Source organism: Suricata suricatta, chromosome 11 (assembly GCF_006229205.1).
Source record: "Suricata suricatta isolate VVHF042 chromosome 11, meerkat_22Aug2017_6uvM2_HiC, whole genome shotgun sequence".
Classification (NCBI taxonomy): domain Eukaryota; kingdom Metazoa; phylum Chordata; class Mammalia; order Carnivora; family Herpestidae; genus Suricata; species Suricata suricatta.
Window position 1 is genome coordinate 68,872,931 of NC_043710.1, and position 14,249 is coordinate 68,887,179.

The 14,249-nt window shown below is 37.3% G+C and overlaps 1 protein-coding gene across 1 annotated transcript in view; it reads left to right on the forward strand.

Moving 5' to 3' along the window:
- The first annotated feature begins 4,463 nt into the window (after positions 1-4,463).
- The window catches only part of TYR (tyrosinase), a 96,793-nt gene continuing 87,007 nt past the window's right edge, over positions 4,464-14,249 (forward strand). Inside the window, exon 1 of the mRNA XM_029914688.1 lies at positions 4,464-5,282. Within this exon, the coding sequence (XP_029770548.1) occupies positions 4,464-5,282 (819 nt within the window). The remainder of the gene's footprint in view (positions 5,283-14,249) is intronic.

A 14,249-nucleotide genomic window follows, 5' to 3' on the forward strand; every position in this document is an offset into this window, starting at 1 on the left:
AAGTCTAATTACATGAAATAGAAGTTGGGGTTTTGATTTTTTACTTTGCTTTTCTGTTTGGAGTGTAATTGTAACTACTGTGTTGTAAATGATGGAAAATAATTGCATATGTTAAAAAATAAATTGTATTATATTCAAAAAATAAAAATAAAAAAAGATGAGAAACACAGATTTTTAACAACAAGAAATATGTTAATCAAAACAATTTATATAACTTGTCTGGATCTTCAAAAAGATACATTTAAGATAATTCAAATAAATTGAGCATAGTCTTGAAATCAGATGATATTAAGAAACTATTGTTCTCTCTTTTTTTTAAACATTTTATTTTATTTTTTGAGAGACAGAGAGAGACAGAGCATGAGCAGGGGGAGGGCAGAGTGAGAGGGAGACACAGAATCTGAAGCAAGCTCCAGTCTTTGAGCTATCAGTACAGAGCTTGACATGGGGCTTGAACCCACAAATGCACGATCATGACCTGAGCTGAAATGGGACACTCAACCAACTAAGCCACCCAGGTGACCCTGTTCTTTTTATCTGAGATGTCAGGCCGATATTATAGTTATATATTTAGGTCTTTGATTGTTAATGATATATACTGAGACATTACAGAGAAGACATGTTATTGGAAACTTGTTTTTAAAAACTGAAGATTTTTTTTCTTTTTATGTTCATGGGACAGAAGAAATAATACCTACAGAAAGATGATGGTGGTTAAAGTGTGATGATGGGTACATGCTAATTAATTATATTATTTGTTTCTAGTTTGGTTATACTTAACAATTTCCATAGTAAACTTTATTTTTAAGTGGTAGATATCAAATTGGACCAATTATGTTACTTATAATCAGTAAATGGTAGCTACTATTAAAATTGAGAGAATGGGGGCTAAAAAATGAAGGTGGGGAAGAAGGTTCAAACTATCATCAACTGAACAAGCAAAGACAAACCATCAGAGTGAGGGAAAAGATCAAGGCTGACTGATCAAAACCAATGAGTGGGTGAATGATGAGTGCAAACACCAGAGACCAGAGAAGAATTGTTTGTGGCTAGACTATACCATATACTCTCAAATTAAGCATGTCTAGAATTGAACCCATATTCAATTTCCATAAACTTTATCCTCGGTTTGTCCTCATTTTAGTTAATGACACAAGCTAGAAAACTAAAAGTCAACCCCAAATCTCTTTCCTCTTCACCCGTCTTGAATTCATCGCCTATATATCTCTCAAATCCATTCACTTCTGTCCATCTCAGGGATCATCACTCTGGTCCAAGCCTCATAATTTCTTGCCTGAGTTACTCCAATGATCTCTAACAGTTATTTATAGATTCACTCTTGTTCCCATCCCCATGTCTGTTGTCCTCTCATCAGTTTGAGTGAAATGTTTTCAATTAGCGTATGATTAGATCACAACTCTCCTCAAACCTGTCAAGGACTGAGATCTCATCCAGATGCACACCTCCATACTTCGATCACATCTCCATAGGCTTTGGGGTTGTAGCCACTTTAACTTTCTTTAGGATCCTTGAACATGCTATGCTCCTTCTACTTTGGAGCCTTTGTACATGATATGCCGTCTGCCTGGAATGCACTCACATCTACTCTTGTCCTTTTCAACAAGTAGTCATCTAATCTTCAGATGTCACTTGAAAAGTAACTTCTTCCAGAAAACCTATGCCTTGTGAGATTAGATAGGTTCCCCTGCTATCTTCCCTAAAAGTTCTTTCTTTTTTTTTTTTAACAGCAGCTTATAAAGTCATTTGACCAGAAAAAAATTTTTAAATACATATAGTTGTAAGTGTTATTTAAAATTATTAAAATTAAAATATTTTTTAATTTTTAAATGTTTTTTATTTACTTTTGAGAGACAGAGTGAGAGAACGTGAGCAGGGGCATGTCAGAGAGAGAGGGAGATACAGAATCCAAAGCAGGCTCCAGGCTCTGAGCTAGCAGTCAGCGCAGAGCCCGACGCGGGGCTCGAACCCACGAACTATGAGATCATGACCTGAGCCGAAGCCAGACACTTAACCGACTTAGCCACCCAGGCGCCCCTAAAATATTTTAATAGACTCTATGCTTCATGAGGGTAGAAACCTCTCTTTTGTTTAGCATAGCACCTCCATCTCTCAACATATGCCTAATAATTGATAGTAAATATTTGCAGAGTTATTTACTGAGCCCTAATTCTGGTTAATAGAGTGTTGCATTAGCTGAAGTGTTAACTCATACAATAACCTTCTAGAATAGGAGATTATTCTCAAATTCTGTAATTCAGGGAAGAACCAGTTCAAATGGGATTTCATATGTAAAAAGTTTGTACTGACAATAAGACTATTATACATTTGTGTTGGAGAAGATAGTAAGTATTCTATATTTGAGAGTGATAAAGAGGTCTGTCAAGTTAAAGAAACCACTTTTGTGAAGGGAAATTAAGAGGACAAAGTATGCTTTTGCCATTCATTTAAGCATTTTTGAAGGCTATAAAAAACAGACCTGGGAAAACAGACCCAGAAATCCAGTGGTGTGATGAAGGCTTTATAAGTTATTCGCTGGGAAGCCTGATGGGGGGCAAGTGTAAAGCAAAATTCTTAATTAAATTGAACATTAGAAGTGAATTCTGTCTACAAGTAGATGGAACAGAATTACAAAAGACCACATGTGGTTATAAGTAACACAGAACCAAGACTCCCCAGGGACAAGAAGCCCTGTGTTAATCCCTTGGTGCTCTGAAAGGAGGAATAAAAAAGATTAAGCCTCCTTCTGGAGATCATATGATGACTTCCTGATTCTAGCCAGAGGCAACATTTCCATGGAAACTTTTTTACCCACACACTGCTCTTTCCACCTAAAAAGGCTGCTTTGAGTCCCAAGAGAGTGGTGCTGAGGCACCTTGATGTTTTTCTAATGAATGAGACTAACTCCAGAAGAAAGAGGAGAAAGCAGAGGCTGCCTACATCATGAGGAAAACGATGGTCTTCCCTGAAACCCCACAGCTCTGAGACCAGACACTGCTCCCTTACTCAGAGCTTTAACTTCTTTTCAGTTGTTCTGTAGGTTAAGGAGACCACCCAGTTTCAAGTATGGAACAGGATAAGGAAGGAAATCTCCCAGATACAACTTTGGTTTGCATAATCTCATCCTATAATTCCCCAGCTCACCTGAGTTTAAATCACTTAATTTTTAAGCCCCTTATGGACTGGTCCCAAATTTAATTTTCTTTAGCATGGGGAGCCTGTCTGAGTCCAGTTCTCCAGCTCTGCCAGTGAAACACAGCTCCAGCCTCTCAAGTCTCCCTCTGTCTGAAGTAGTATCTCCATCCTATGTGTCTTTCCAACTTATGCCTACCCTTTAAGGTTTTATTCAAGGGGCATCCTCTCCGTAAAATTGCAATACTGTTATCCAAAATTATGAAATCTGTTTCAGTATTCTCAGCTCACAAAGATGCCCCCTCCATTAAAAGTCTGATGTATGTATTACCTATACTGCTCATTAGAAAACTGGCATAAGTGGTAGAATTATATTTTTATCCATGTGTTTCAATTTATCTAGCTTACTATACACAGAAAAGGAACTTTTAGGACCAGTAAATATTTATTGACTAAATATATTAATACTATTCATTCACACCCAAAATTGAAAATTCTCTTATAAGGCCATATTGCAGACAAAATATCAAAACAATTTCTGATTTCTAGAACTTATGGGTGAAACAACATGGTTACAGCATTTTTTTAAAAAAAGGAGTTTCCTTTCAAATATTAGCTGGTAGAAGTCTCCACAGTAAAGCAGACCACCCACCTATCCCATCCTTAGGAATGGCTAGGAAATGAATGGCTTGATCACGAGCAAGTGGTCAACTGTATCTGATAACAAGGAAGGTGAATCAGAAAGATTTTTTTTTTGCTTCAGACACTTTGTATAAAATAAAAAAGCTGCAATATAAAATGCAATCTTTAGGCTCTGAAAAGAATCTCTTTCTGCAGAGTTGAGTTCTGCAAATACTGTGGCCTTTTTTTTGGTCTCTAAGAAACTAGCTTGGCCCCCATAATCTCTAACCTTTCCTGAACTTTCCTAATGAGAGAAGCTCTATTCCTGATACCACCTCTGATTTTCAAATTCAAATCCTCATTAATTTCAGTCAACCAACTGTGTTTACTTAGATCAGGCATGATTATTATTCTATTATTATAACCGTATGAATTAAAATGTTAATGGTGAAAAATGTTTCTCCCTTTAACATAGGCCTATCCCACTGGTGGGATATGTGCCAACTCAAGGGAAAAGTTAGTCATGTGGTTTTCAGAAGAGGAAAGCTTAAGATCGAGAGTGTTTGATGCTGGTGGTGGGACTGGTATTATATAGGTCTTAGCCGAAACATGTGATAGTCACTGTAGGGGTAGCTGGAAAGAGGAGTGTGTGGCTCAATTATCCAAGCAGATCCGTGAGGACTAGGGTAAGCATGCTCCTGGCTGCTCTGTGCTGCCTGCTGTGGAGTTTCCGGACCTCCGTTGGCCATTTCCCTCGAGCCTGTGCCTCCTCCAGGAGCCTGACAGAGAAGGAGTGCTGTCCAGTGTGGACGGGCGATGGCAGTCCCTGCGGCCAGCTCTCAGGTAGGGGTGCCTGTCAGGACATCATTCTGTCCAAAGCCCCACTTGGGCCTCAATACCCCTTCACGGGCATGGATGACCGGGAGGCCTGGCCCTCCGTTTTTTATAATAGGACCTGCCAGTGCTTTGGTAACTTCATGGGATTCAACTGTGGAAATTGCAAGTTCGGCTTTTGGGGACCAAACTGCACAGAGAAGCGACTTCTGGTGAGAAGAAACATCTTTGATTTGAGCGTCCCAGAGAAGAACAAATTTCTCGCCTACCTTACTTTAGCGAAACATACTACCAGCCCAGACTATGTCATCCCCACAGGCACGTATGGCCAAATGAATAATGGATCAACACCCATGTTCAATGACATCAACATTTATGACCTCTTTGTCTGGATGCATTACTATGTGTCAAGGGATACACTGCTCGGAGGGTCTGAAATCTGGAGAGACATTGATTTTGCTCATGAAGCCCCAGGTTTCCTGCCTTGGCACAGACTCTTCTTGTTGCTGTGGGAACAAGAAATCCAGAAGCTGACCGGGGATGAGAACTTCACTATTCCATACTGGGACTGGAGAGATGCTAAAAGCTGTGACATTTGCACAGATGAGTATATGGGAGGGCGCAACCCAGCAAACCCGAACCTACTCAGCCCAGCATCCTTCTTCTCTTCTTGGCAGGTAAGGCATCCTGGACATACAATATCAGAGCATAAAAGAACCTTAGCTATTGCTTCTTCAGGAAGGCCTTTATACACCCTCCTCCCTATCTCTCCTGCCAAGAGTAGAAAAGGTCCCCTATTAAAAATTCTCAGCATACCCTGTATTTTTCTTTTATAGAATACTTTATGATTATAATTATACAGATATTTGTGTGCCTATTTGTCTAATATCCTCCACCAGGTTCCTAAGCTCTGATAAAAATAGAGTATTTGGCTCACCTATACCTCTCAGCACCTAGGATGGTGCATGGCAGGTGGAAAGGGCTCATTAAGTAACTGTTGAACAGATCAATGAATATTTAGATGATTAAGTAAGTTAATGATCTACTTTAGTGTTTCTGAAATTTTCTTCACAATAAAAATCATACAGTGTACAAATTACAAATCCCTGGTCCCACCCTTAGACCCATTGATCAGAGTCTTCAGGAGAGAATCCTTGGGAAGGTGAGATTACTATCATCAGGAAAGTTTGGTGAATATTATTTAGATTAAACCTAATAAAAAATATATGAGGACCCTGGGGCCCAAATAGGAAATAACAAAATGCTAATTTTCATTTTAGCATGTGTGAAGCCCCGTTGCAAGACTTTTTGTGTAGTACCTCAGTTAATACTTTTACTAACCTTCCCCCATTCTAAGGATTGAAACACTGAATTATAAAGGTAACTGGTACAAGATCGCAGAACTAGGAAATAGGCCAGGCTTGGCTGCCTTGTCACCTACAGTATTCCCAAGGACACGACCGCTATGATGTCTTTAACTGAAGGATCTGGCTTACTGCGTCTTTTTTTTTTTTTTCCCGCTAGGCTGCAGAAGAAATTTGCTTTGTTTTCACTAAATATATGCAAGCTTTAGAGGTACAAGATAAGGGACTGCAATTTTGAAATTTCTATTTCTTCTACTCTAAAATTTTCCCTCTGGATTAGGGGCAAAATGTGACCCCCCAAATAACTTTTTAATTATTTAAAACCATAAGGAGAAAGAAATGCTTTTCTCTCTATATTCTAAATATTTCTAATACAGAACTTTTTACTAGCAGTGCTTTATGGAATTAAGTCCAATGTTTAAATGAAATGGGAAGAATCTGGCATCTGCACCTTGCACTCTGCAGGTTTGATACATGAATGGCTCCCTCTCCTTCCCACTAAGTTCACAAACCTTCCACATGTAGTCTATTGAAGCTCACTGAAAAATGGTCATGGTGTAATATCCGGTATGACTAATGCTAACTATTTACCAAGAGTAATGAGTATATTTATGCAGGACAGGCTGGAAAAAGATGAGCTGAAAAAAGACCTATTTCAATAAGCCTTCAGACCTCCTACCTTAATCTATAAAGTGAAAAAACTCTCATCTAACGCTCTCATCCTCTGTTATTGCTTAAAATACTGCTCTGCTAGGATAGGGATTTTCAGTCATTTATAATGCTTTCCTTACCTGTACAGTTTCACTTGACCCAGAAAGGCTTGTGGCTTATCTAAATTACCAAAAATGTGCAACATCCACATCAAAGCTTAATAGATAGATACTAACTGATATTTCATTACAAGAGATATATGCTAGTTGGTATTACTAGCAATATATTTGCTTTTTTGGCCCTAATCATTTATTGATTATTGAGTGGAAAGTCCTTATCCTCCCCTTTTCTCTTTATAATTGTGGCCAGTTTTATTTCTAAATAAAACTTTTTGGGTCTACTGGGTAAACACTGGACTGAAATTATTACATGAGGTTCAATATTATTCTATGATTAAACCGCTGTGTACCAACATGTTAAAAATAAAATTTGGAAATAGAGTAAACAAAGACCATTTAAGAAAAACAAGCAAATGATAGTTTAAATTAAAAAGGGATGGGTGCTTAGGTGGCTTAGTGGGTTAAGCACCTGACTCTTGATTTCAGCTCAGGTCATGAATTCATGGTTCATGAGATGGAGACCTGTATTGGGCTCTGCAATGACAGTGTGAAGCCTGCTTGGAATTCTGTTTCTCTCCCCTCTTGCTCTGCCCCTCCTCTACTGATGCTCTCTTCCTCTCAAAACAAATAAGTAAACATTAAAAAAATACAAAAAGGAGGGGGGCCTGGGTGGCTTAGTGGGTTAAGCATCCGACTTCAGCTCAGGTCACAATCTTGTAGTCTGTGAGTTGAAGCCCCATTTCAAGCTCTGTGATGACAAATCAGAGCCTGGAGCCTGCTTCAGATTGTGTGTCTCCCTCTCTCTCTGACCCTCCCCCACTCGCACTCTGTCTCTCTCTCTCTAAAATAAGTAAACATTAAAATTATTTAAATGAATGTGTCTGTTTCTAGAAGAAAAAAAGGGAAATGAAAGAACATTTGTATCTGCCTACTGTGAGTAGGGTCACTGTGTGAGGTGACATTCACGTTTCCATTTCTTCTCATAGTCTCTCTGGTTATCATCCTTTAAAAATGACAGTCAGTTTATATCAGTTTAATGCAGATGTTCTCAGTATCTAAATCACTTAGGCGCTTAAAGAAAATTGCATGGATCCACTCACCTAATTTCTGCTGGAAAATCCTCTTCAAGTGGTCTACCCCAAAGTCCAAGCCTCTGCATTTTTAAAACCTTCACTTGTTTTATTTTATTGTTTTTATTTTTATTTAACATTTTATTTTAGTCTTTGAAAGACAGAGACAGAGCATGTGCAGCGGGGGGGGGGGGGCAGAAAGAGACGGAGACACAGAATCTGAAGCAGTCTGCAGGCTCTGAGCTGTTAACACAGAGCCCGATGCAGGACTCAAACCCACAAATTGTGAGATCATGACCTGAGTTGAAGTTGGACGCTCAACCGACTGAGCCACTCAAGTGCTCCAGCAGGAAAGAGGGACACAGGGAGAGAGAGAGAATCTGAAGTAGGCTCCATGCCCAGTATGGAGCCCAATAGGGGGTTTGATCTCAGGACTCTGAGATCATGACCTGAGCTGAAATCAAGAGTCAGACTCTTAAGCAACTGAGCCACCCAGGTGCCCCTAAAACCTTCTCTTGTGATTCTAATATGCAGCCAGCATTGAGAATCTCTGAATTAATCTGGAAATCATTTTGGTATCTATTTCACTTTACAAACAGGTTCTATAATAAACACACCACTAGTTTAAATGTTTTGGCCTGAACTGTACACTCAAATCAAGAAATAAACTACTTTGTATGAAGTGAGAATCAAATAGCTTCTATACTCAGTGAATTCATCAAGACCTTCAACACTAGCTAGACTGATAGCCCCTTTCATGTAAAGCTCCCATTTTCCCTTAATTTCAGATATATTTCACAATACAAAAATAGAGGTTTGAGAAATTCATAGCATTTATTAACTGTGAGCCAAAAGACACTCGGTGGTGTGTAGCGTAGTGCCCTTGTGTTATAAAAGAGGACAGAGAGATGCCCAAAAAGCTATGATTTATACAAGGTCACACAGGTGAGGATTGAAACCTGGTGCCTCTGACTCCAATGCTATTTCTCTGCTAGTAAGGAGCCATTTAGGCTCAGAAGAAGTCAATTAAGCCACTAATTTATGTATATAAAATTTGACTTGTATCCCTTGTTATCCCTTAAAATTCAGTTGCACAGACAAATGGGGCAGATATTCTGTAGTCCTTTTCATTTATGTTATGCTAGAAATATTCCATTAGACTTTTACTGATCCACATCCCTTACTCAGGTAGAATTGACTCTCACTCCTTTGTTCTACATTACATTTGGTACAGATTTATATTACACTATCTGTAACTCTTCAGTGCATGGAATGGTTTTCAAACCCATCTCGTCTACCATACTGTCAGTGGCTCCAAAGGTAGAGACCATTTCTAATTTATTTTTTTACTCACAGAGTACAGAACCATAATATATACATAGAATGGACTTTATACATATATGTTGAGCAAAATTAAAAATCATAGAAATGTTAGTTCTAATAATAACATGGATTAAAAATTAAACTCTGCATGCCTGGATTTCTAGAACCTTAGACCATATTTCTTTATAGCACTGGATCACCAAGGCCAAAGAGACAACAATGAAAAATAAGCAGTGATTCACTCAAAGTGCAGAATAAAACATTTTCTGTTGTTCCTTCTGGGCTTCAATATGTATGTATGAATGCATGCAAAAAAAATGAAAGAAAGAAAAACATACACTAGAGAAGATTAAGCAAGTTACAACATGTCAGAGTGTTATTTAAGTGCAATTGAGTTTTCTATTACATAAAATAATATATTCATTATTGTATTTTTAGAAAACCATTTTTCTTATACTCATAATTCATGTCTTTTATGTATATACATATACATATATACTTAAATTTATTTATTTTATGCCAAGAGCTTTTAATGTAGAAACATGTTTATCATCAGTAAAGCAGTCTAATAGTTTTGGAGATGGGGTGCTCCTTAATAACATTAAAGTACAAATATCCATGCTTAACATAATTAGATCCAATGTTATGCAAGCAGCAGATAGACCAGCCATAAAAAAATGAAAGGTAGATCAGGAGTAATGATGTCATGTCATGTCAAATAAAGAGGAAAAAAAAACATTTCCTAGATGATAGATGTGAGTGAAATGTGGCCAGGGAATTCACTCATCAGGTGAAAAGCACATCACATGGAAGCAAACCGTGGGAAGAAAAAAGAAAAAAAAGTCACATTTCAGCAGAGAATCATGGGTTTAGGTAACCATGGCAACAGCTCAGTAAAATAACAGTTTCTCTTTTTTCTTTATGGAAAAGATTCTGTGGAATGTCATATGGTTTACTTTCTTTCCCCCACAGATAAACCTCTAACTCCCTAATAGAATTTTCACTCCTGAAATCTTTTAATAACTGGAGTTTATTGCTATTTATTTAAGTTTAAGAGAACACTGTCTAGGTTAACCTCCATTAATACATATGTTTGTTCTATCTCTCTTTTTTCATTTGACTTGGGACACTTGAATTTTTTCCCCCCATCATATGCTATAAATCACTTGTGTTGAAATAGAAAAAGGACAAATTCCTCATCAGAGGACCTCTGCCACTTACCAGATAACATTGAACAAGTTATTTAGAGCCTTTGACTGTTGGTTTTTCTCAACAGAAAACAAAATAGGGTTTTGTTACTTTTGTATCTCAGCTCAAGATCACGGACAAATTATCTAATTATTCAAGGACACGTCTTCTTTAAAATTAGAATAACATATCTTGTGGCACCTGGGTGGCTCAGTTGGTTAAGCATCAGACTTCAACTCAGGTCATGGTCTCACAGTTCATGAACTCAAACCCTGCTTTGGGTGAGCCCCGCTTCTCTCTCTCGGCCCCAGTGTAAGATTCTCTGTCTCCCTCTCTCTTCCCCTTGCTCATTTGTGTGTCTCTCTCTCACAAAGAAAAAAAAAGAAAAATATATCTTAAAGCATCATTGCAGAGGGATTCAATGGAATCTGTTATTGTAAAATGATTGGTTTAGTATCTGACATATTGTTTGAGTTCCATGTATGGAAATTATTATATCTTTATATGATATATCCATGTTAGTTATTACAACAATGAATATTCAACCAATGTTATAGAACCAGAGTTAAAAACAATTTGGTGGCCTACCCAACAGTCTTCTATTCACTCATAATATAAGAGCTGTCATTAAATACTCTATGCCTGAAACTATATACTAAGTACTTTGCATATGTTAAATTATTTGATCCTTCCTAAAAAGTTATAATAATCCCCATGCACACATGAAAAACCATAATACCCAGAGAGCTTAAGTAATTTGTGCAAGGTCACGTAGCTAATAATAGTCAATATTGGAAAGCATGTCTGACTATAATCTCCATGATCCTAACGGTTTTGCTAACAGTTTCTCCCTCCTGCCTCTCCTCCTGTATCAAATATAAAGATGATGATTTGGGATTATGTTTTTTAAAGTATTTCTGGATCCTGGGTAGATTTCCTCCTTGTTACTAATACATCCAGTCATCTGAACACTTAGTCACTTGACAGTTGGCATTTCAGCAAAAATAGTTCCATTCAAACCTCTCTAATTTAAACGAGTCAGCTGTAGGAGGTTTTGAGGCAGTAGGATCTTTTGAAAATATCCTGAGATGGTTTATTATCCAAACAGGGATGTATTGGACTTCGTTTATGTACCTGCCGTGATGTCTATGTCTAATTAATCAACGTTATAAAGGAATTAAATATATTATAGTCAATGCAAAAGTTAGGTCATCTATAGTCAATCATTCCTAAGCCATTTACAGGCAGTAATAAATGTAGTGGATATATAAATTTGGAATTAGAACTGTGGATTAATGTTCTGCTTCTGTCTCTAACTATCATATGACCTTAGACAAAGTTACCCAACAGATCTATTTCTCAATTATGAGTGGATAAAAGGATTGAGGAATGTTGTAAACTATGAAGAAAACTGGAAACTGACATTTGCTGGGGAAAAATTGCTGCCTCCTATTATTATTTTATTACATTATTAATATAATAGATACAAATTATACATTAACATATTATACATTTTTATTATTTCCTGTTACATTTAATATAATTTCATGTTACAGCTGAGAAAACTAAGTCTTAGCAAGTCTAAATAACATGCTCATTGACACACTGCTAGTAGGTAGCAGAGCCAGAACTGAAGCCCCCATCTACCTGAATTTGGGTCCAATTGTTATCCAACATATAAAGATTAATAAGAGACGTCTTAGTGATAAAAAATTAAAAGCTTCTCTAAGTGTCTCTAACACAGTAGCAGCCATTCCTAGGGGGCATGGCTCATTCAGTTCTATCTCACGGTAATTTAATTTACCTTTACGTTTCTATAGATTGCAAACCCACCAGAGAAGGAGACTGATCATCCTGTCATGATTATTTTTAACTGTGGTGCAAACAAGTGACCAGGAAGGAATTTTACTTCTAAAATAACTTTTCCATGCACCTTGCCTGTTGTCCATAAAAGTATCAATAATAAGACAGGATTATAAATATTTATTCATTAAATGTTTTATGTTTATATATTTTGAGAGAGAAAAAGAAAGTACAAGCAGGGGAGAGGCAAAAAGGATCCCAAGAATGCTTTGGGCTCTCAGCACAGAGCCGGACACAGGGTTCCATCTCACAAACTATGAGACCACAGGCCCCGAGCCGAAATTGAAAGTAGGTAACCCAGCTGACTGGGCCACCCAGGTACCCCATGAGACAGGATTTTAAAGGCTACTAGCCTTTTGTACTCTCCCACACTTGGACTCAGTGTCTTCATCACTAAAGTAGGGATAAAATCATATAAACCTATGAACTAGTTGTGTGAAGTTTTAAAAATGTACATACACAGAGATGTCTTCCTAATGGTGTGGAATATAATAGGGCCTCAATATATGTTCAATAAAGATGATACATTAAAAAAAAATCTTTTAGGGCAGAGGTTGGTATCAATAGAACGAGGGGAAAAGGGTGTTTAACACGTTGCTGTTGAAGATTCATTGGTTCTTCCATTGATTTGTTAATTTATCCATCAAATATTTATTGAGCCTCTATTCCAGATTCTGATTAATAATAATAATAATAACAATGACAATAATAATAAAGTTGTCCTCATGGAGGTCACATTTTCCAAAGGAGATGATATTGTTTATCAGGGGAATGTAAAGTAAATTAAGTCTAAGTTTGGCAAAGAATAATCTTATCTACTCAGTGGACACAGGCATCCTGTGGAAGGATGTGCTTGTTATGAACAGTCAGTGATGGCAGGGTGACTTCTCCTGTGTGTTTGTTCTAAATTAGAATTAATATCTTTCTATTTAGTTCATTGCTCTCACTGAATCTAAGGCATCAATGGTTTTAAGATGAATAAATTTATATAGTACTGAGACAAAAAATAAAGATAAACCTGCCTATTAACTTATGTGATATTTTTAATCCTTTAGAATTTTAATTTGACATTTATACTGAAAAAGTGCTTTTTGACTTATTTAGCAAATTACTTTTTATCATAGTCTATTCTTCTGCCTACATATAAATGAAATCATTGCAAATAATTCAGTGAAGAATTCATAAAAACTCCTCATATTTAGAGTCAGATTCTTGAATTACTTTTGAAGTCAGAGTTGACAGAGTCTTTTTTTTTAATTTTTGATGTTTTATTTATTGTGTGAGAGAGGGCAAGCATGAACAGGGGAGGGACAGAGAGAGAGAGAAAGTGAGGGGGAGAGAGAGAGAATCTCTCATGAGATGCAGGGCTTGAACTCACAAACCAAGAGATAATGACCTGAGCGAAAGTCAGGAGTTGGACGCTTAAATGACTGAGTGCCCCATTCTGTTTGTCCTGTAATATTGCCTTGGCCTTGAGGTTGAGGTTGGATATCAGACCCATCCATGGTAAGGAGTGAGCATGTTTAGTCATGAACAGAGTCATAGCATGCAGAAGCACAAGTAATGCCCAGAAAAGGGTAGTCAATCTGACTTTAGCAGTCAGATCACACAATTTTTAAGCAAATTGAAGAATAATTCCCAGATTCAAGCTATATTCTAGAGGTAGAAGTGAGACAATTTGTTAACGATTTCAATGTGAAAGCCATAAGAGAATAAAATACAAATGAAAACTCACCAGTCTCTCACCAGTTTAAAAATGATGATTCTTTTCCAGTTTGAATAGGAGGATGATTGGTGTGGTAAGAAATGTAGAGAGAGGAACAGGTTTTTGGATTTTAAATGTTCCATTTAAGATATATGTGAGATAACACTGAAACAGGATGTCCAAGATGAATTGAGAAGGTTCAGAGTTCAGAGAAGTGGTTTTAAAGCAGAGATAGGAACTAGGGAGTTCTTACCATGCAGTTGCCACGTAAGCCATGAAACTTGTTAGAGCCAAAAAAGAAGGCATACATATAAGAAAACGGGTGATGGCACAGGGTGACTCTGCAGTAGGGCTAGCTTCA